The 5,578-nt window shown below is 43.7% G+C and overlaps 1 protein-coding gene across 1 annotated transcript; it reads right to left on the reverse strand.

The window, feature by feature from the left end:
• Window positions 1-2,359: 2,359 nt before the first annotated feature.
• Window positions 2,360-4,344, reverse strand: LOC137419382 (uncharacterized). Its single transcript, XM_078779215.1, has 3 exons — window positions 4,257-4,344; window positions 3,805-4,077; window positions 2,360-3,087 (listed from the first exon to the last, which is right to left on the reverse strand). The coding sequence occupies exons 1-3, from the start codon at window positions 4,263-4,265 to the stop codon at window positions 2,455-2,457; spliced, it is 915 nt and encodes a 304-aa protein (XP_078635341.1). The 5' UTR covers window positions 4,266-4,344; the 3' UTR covers window positions 2,360-2,454.
• Window positions 4,345-5,578: the final 1,234 nt, after the last annotated feature.

Genomic DNA, 5,578 nt, shown 5'->3' on the forward strand with positions numbered 1-5,578 from the left:
GAGTCTTGGGATGAAACAAACCACAGCTGTAGCAACCCTAACAAACTGCCCAGTGCAGTTGGCAATTGAGGCTTTGAGGGAATGCAGTTGGCAATGGTTGGAAGGGGAATGTGAAGGGAATCTACTCTTATTTCACTTGGTGCAATGGAGTATTTAAATTAATGGAAGACACAGCCTTACACTAATACACATAATAAGGATATAACTACCGAACAGGGATATATGGTGTCCTGCGTGTATGTTTTATGGAATTAACTACGGGAACGCCCTTTGACCTTTATACAACAACAAATGCAGGAAGGAGGGTGACATTTTACAACAATTCATTACACAAAAATAATATTAAAAAAAACATTCTCATATCCACAACACTGCACCCTCCTCCCCTTAGGCACGTCCCGGGCCTATGAACTTTTACCTTTAGTGTGGCACGTAGGTGTAGTTCCCTCTACATTTAACCTGACCCTGAGTGTGACAGTTTTAAAACACCAATAAATATGTCCCGCTGCTCCATTGCACCCTGCCTAACAGACTCACGCCCACAGCTAACCGAATTGCGGAATTGTTTTCAAACTAAACATATACGGTGGGGAGCATTATTTACAATGACGCTACTTTATTTACAAAATGCAACCCAGGACCTATGATTGTTCTTTCGGGGGGGGGGGGGGGGGAGGAGACAGTCTGCCCTGCATCGATGCACCATAAAGCACCAAAAACACACCAAAGCACCATCAAGCACCAATCGGTGCACAGTCATCACTGTTCATGAATAAAATAACTAAACAATCCCAAACCCTGCTGGTGGTCTCTTGCTCTTCGGCTCCCTCTGCTGGCTATTTGTTCTTCCAGATGTTGTCTTTCTTTCATTTTCTTACTGGCGGCCTATTGGTGGAAATAAACCTGCACAGAATGTGTCCATTGTTTTGATTTATTTATGGCCCACAGGGCCGACTATGTGTGGTTCACCTGTGCGGCATAGGTGCCCTGTGACCAAGCTCACTGACCTTTTTGTTCGTCATGGGTATGCGAATATGCATGCCAAGTTTGGGCTCAATCCGTTCAGCCGTTGCGGAGAAAAAGGGTTTTTTGTGTTTTTTCACGGAAAACAAGATGGCGGCCGAACCATGTGACGTATGACTTCGAAAACTTTTGCATTCTGAGTTTTTTTTAACTAAGCATCTGGGAAAAAAAATCCCATTTTCGGGGGAGAAAAGTTTTTGTTTGACGAATTCTTACCTCTTAACGTTAGCATTTTTAATATACTCGATACACATGTCTTTTGTTCCCATTGAAGAGTTCTTTAGAATGAGCCATTCCTCAAATTTTTCCATTGAGCCGTTGCGGAGATACAGAGGGGAAAAGTTGAATTTGTTTTACAAGATGGCGCCCACACCACGTGACCTATGACGTCATAATTAGCATGAAAAAATTGTCGGAGCCGAGACGATCATTTGATGAAAATTTCCTGTCAATCCGACCAGCGGTTGCTGAGAACATTAATTATGAAGTTTTCGGAGGTGCAAAATAGGGCGGAAGAATAATAAGAAAAACTCTGGCAGTAATAATAGGTTACTCTCCATTTCATGGAGAGTAAACCTAATTATTGGTGAAGATGTCTATATGTCGTATGAATAAAGAGTTTGCCATGTCATAATAATAAAGTTTTCCTTCTAAGTTTGTTCGTTCGTTTGTTTGTTTGTTTTTTAGTTTGTTTGTTTGTTTGTTACCACTCCACAGGCCACAGTTTTTTAGATATCTTCTCGAAATTTTCAAGAAACATTCGCCTGTGGCCTTCCTGGAAACGATTAGATTTTGGTAATGATCCGGATCAGTATCCGGATTTGCCAGACGTTTGAACGTTTCGTTAACATTGCGAGATAGGCACTTTTTACAGTTTGTTGCTCTTTCCTCTTCCATCACTTGTCAGACCTCTTTCTTATTCCATGTGCATATTCATCCTTTGGTTCCCTAGACTCGACGTATATTTCACCCTCATCTGGATCTTCGTCTGGATCTGACAGTAAATTTATTAACATTTCAAGGGTACGTTTTGGAATACAATCCTGATGTGAATATAACAGATATGATCCTAATATTTCAGGAGTAAAGGTTCTTCGACATAAGTTCCGTTTTTAGCTTTACGACTGACGATCCGGATTTCGCGACCGGCTAAACGAGTGCCCCTCTAGTTAAGTCTTTTTTAATTTTATTTAATTTTTTTGGGGAAATTATAATATTTTATTTTTAAGTTTTCAATATTTAGTATTTAAAATGATAATGATTGACTTTGAAAAGTTTTAGTTTCTAAAAGGCAATATGTATTTCATTTTAACCCATGACAACAAAACAATTTACTCTAGTTAGAAAGAATTTTATTAACATCGCATCACATATAATTCATAAGAAAACCACAGAATTCAGGTTCTCAGAGAATCAGATAAACACACTAAGTTATTGCTCGTCCTTGTGAACCCCCTGTTTATCCTCCCCTATGTTAGGAAGCTGTATCACTGTCGTTGATGCCTCGTCCCGCTCTCCTGACCCCTGGTACTGCAGTAGTTCACTTGTAAGTGATGAGTTGCTGGAGGCTGAGGCTAGGGCCGAGCTTGAAAACAGGTCGATGAGTTTTCCGTGCTGTGTCTGGCCCTCCTGCACCAGGCAGTACGCTTCCGCTATCATGTTGGAGGTGGTGGGGGCAGAGGCTGGACGGCGCTCGGGCTGGGGCATGTTCTCTAAATACAAGAACCCCTGCTGCTGAGAAGGCTGAGACTCCAACGAAGACTGAGACTGCATCTGCGGTACCGGGTTCCGTTTGTACTGAGTAGGCACAAACGGTGTACTGTCTGTGTACTGTTGCACAGGGTTGGGGGCGGACAACGGACGGACTTGACTTGGAGGCGGCGGCAGGGGGTCTCTCGGTGCAGCTTCCTCCGGCTGAACCTGCTCGAGGTAGCGATGGCAGAGTCCAAAGGCTTCCTTCTGGAAGGTCCTGAAGCGGCTCGCCGGGACCTGCTGAACCACACTGCCCAACCACGCTGCGAATGTGTCTCTCTCTGAAGACTTCTGGTACTCCTCCTTGTCAAGCTGGAAACAGAAAGGAATAGACAATGTTCAAACATGTGCTAATATGTCATGTATGAACGATTATTTGCAGAGGAAAAATGTGGAATCACATCTATCTATAATTCCAGTAATCTCTGTGTGTTTGTTTGTTTGTACGTTTGTTTGTTTGTACGTTTGTTTGTTTGTACGTTTGTTTGTCTGTGACCGCTGTTTCTCGACAACCACGGGTCCGATATACTTTAAACTTGCCAGGTATATTGCTGGGGACCCGAGGATGTGCCTTTTCAAGGTTTCATATTAATCGGACAATTACTTACCGAGCTATGTCCAAAAAACGATTCAACCAATCAGAGAGCAGCGAGCTATCGCGTGTGCCGAACGTGGCGAACACACTCTGCCTCGGATGGCACATTTGAGAGCGTATTCATTTATTTCCCGTCGGCAAACTATGTTGGCGCTATGTTGGCGTTAAACGATGTTTTAAAACTAATTAAAACCCCGGGGGGATTGTCACTGTACTCGCAAGCCGTTCGCCGTTCGCTTTGGCGTTGCGAATGGACCAAAACATTTCATGAACCAAACCATTTCATGTAAAGCGTTCGCCGTTCGCTTTGGCGTTGCGAATGAACCAAAACATTTCATGGACCAAACCATTTCATGTAAATAGAGGGGGGGATATAATTTTAGATATAGATATAGTACGGGCATGCCCTAGTTATTACAATACAGATATATCACCTTGGACAACAGCTCCTTGTCCTTCTGCCGGTTCTCTGAGAGGAACTGGGACAGGATCTCCCCCAACTCCTTCTTCTTATGTGTCTTCTTCTCTATGAGCTTTCTCTTGCCAGAGATGGTGCTGCTTGTGGGCCGTCCTGGGCTGACACTCTGGCTACGATTCTGGGTGATATCGCTGCTGCTTCCTCTCTGTATGGATGGCCCCGCTTGTGTCTCCGCCGCCTCATCACTGCTCAGGTCTCCGGTCTGCTCCGTCGCCTCGTCCTGCTCACCCTGGAAACATCAGCAATACACAATGTTTAAACATGTGGAAATATGCAGCTGTTGCTAGGGAAGGAAGAGGAAAAGGAAGGCAACGAAGAAGGGAAAAGCTGCACACAAATTTGAAAACATAGTCACATAATAAATGTCTGTGAACTACACACTAAAACACCATGTATGCCGATGCTTACCCATCCCATCTCTGATCCACTCCCACGGCGAAGAATGTAGGGATCCAAGAACGACAACGCTCTTAACTTCCACTGTTGTAGAACTGACTTCTTGCGCGCCCCCTGGCCGGACTTGCCCTCCCACCGACGCATCTTGCCGTAGTCTGTCCTCCAGTTCCGCCACCTTTTCAGGACTGCTGCAGCTGCCCACCAAAAAATTGATAAATAGTGACATTATTAGTTTTCTGTGAAATATAATTTTGGTGCTGCGGACATGGAGAAATTGTCACATTAATAATTTTCTAAGAAATATACTTATGGTGAGGCAAAAATAACTTTATGTGCGCATATAAGCACATGTGCTTATAATCACAATGTTTTGACAGTTTAATTAGAAGAAAGAAATAACATTTTTCATTTATAAGCACATGTGCTTTTATGCGCACTAATACCGTATTACTGAAAATTATGCACAGTTTAACAAATACTTACGGGTCCAGTTGATGCTGTGGGCAAAGTCTGCCAATTCTGCATCCTTCCTCTTCCTGTTGCTGTAGTTTTCGTCGCCGACATCATAAAAGTAGGGCCGTTCCTCAAACAAAGCAACTATCTTATCAAACAACTCATACTTGGCCGCCTCAGCTTCTTCATCACCTTCCCCTTCATCGTCATCCATGTCTTCTCTATGTTGTTCCCTGTCTTCAAACTCTTCTCTCTGTCTGTCCTGTGCCTCCACAAACTTCTTCACTTTCCTCTTTTTCACTTTACTCCCTGGTGGTGGCATCTTGAAATCCGGAAATAAATCCTAATGTTACCAGAGCTGCGCCTTATATACACGATTGCCGTGCGGACCCCGTAACATTTGTGAACACTGCTGCCGCAGCCCGCAAAGCCGTACGATTTGTAAAAATCCCATCTACAAACCGCAGAACCGTGCGGCGGCAGCATCATATGTGACTAAGGCATAAGTAAGGACAACCTTTATTTAGCGAAGATTGGGCAAAAATTGACCGACTAATTCAAAATATTAACTTATATCAAATAGGTCTTTTAAGGTGAAAACGCGATGACGTCACCACGTCACGCGGCACGAATGTCGATTCTGAGGAGATATTGTTTCATTGTGCACACTGTCATTACAACAAATTCAAATCCCGTTTCCAGTCCTACAGCGATAGTGATGTCCCTGCATTTTATTTCGTGGGGTATTACTAATTTGTGCGAGTTCTATTCTCGTAGTTATCGTGTTCAGGCCGTGGTCTTGCCTAGATGTAGGCCGCACCTCATTTTGTCGAATAAAGTGGTATTCGGGTGGTTCCGGTATTTGGGACCGCAGGGACGGA

Source organism: Myxine glutinosa, chromosome 5, assembly GCF_964187855.1.
Source record: "Myxine glutinosa chromosome 5, kmMyxGlut1.1, whole genome shotgun sequence".
In the NCBI taxonomy this organism is placed as follows: Eukaryota; Metazoa; Chordata; class Myxini; order Myxiniformes; family Myxinidae; genus Myxine; species Myxine glutinosa.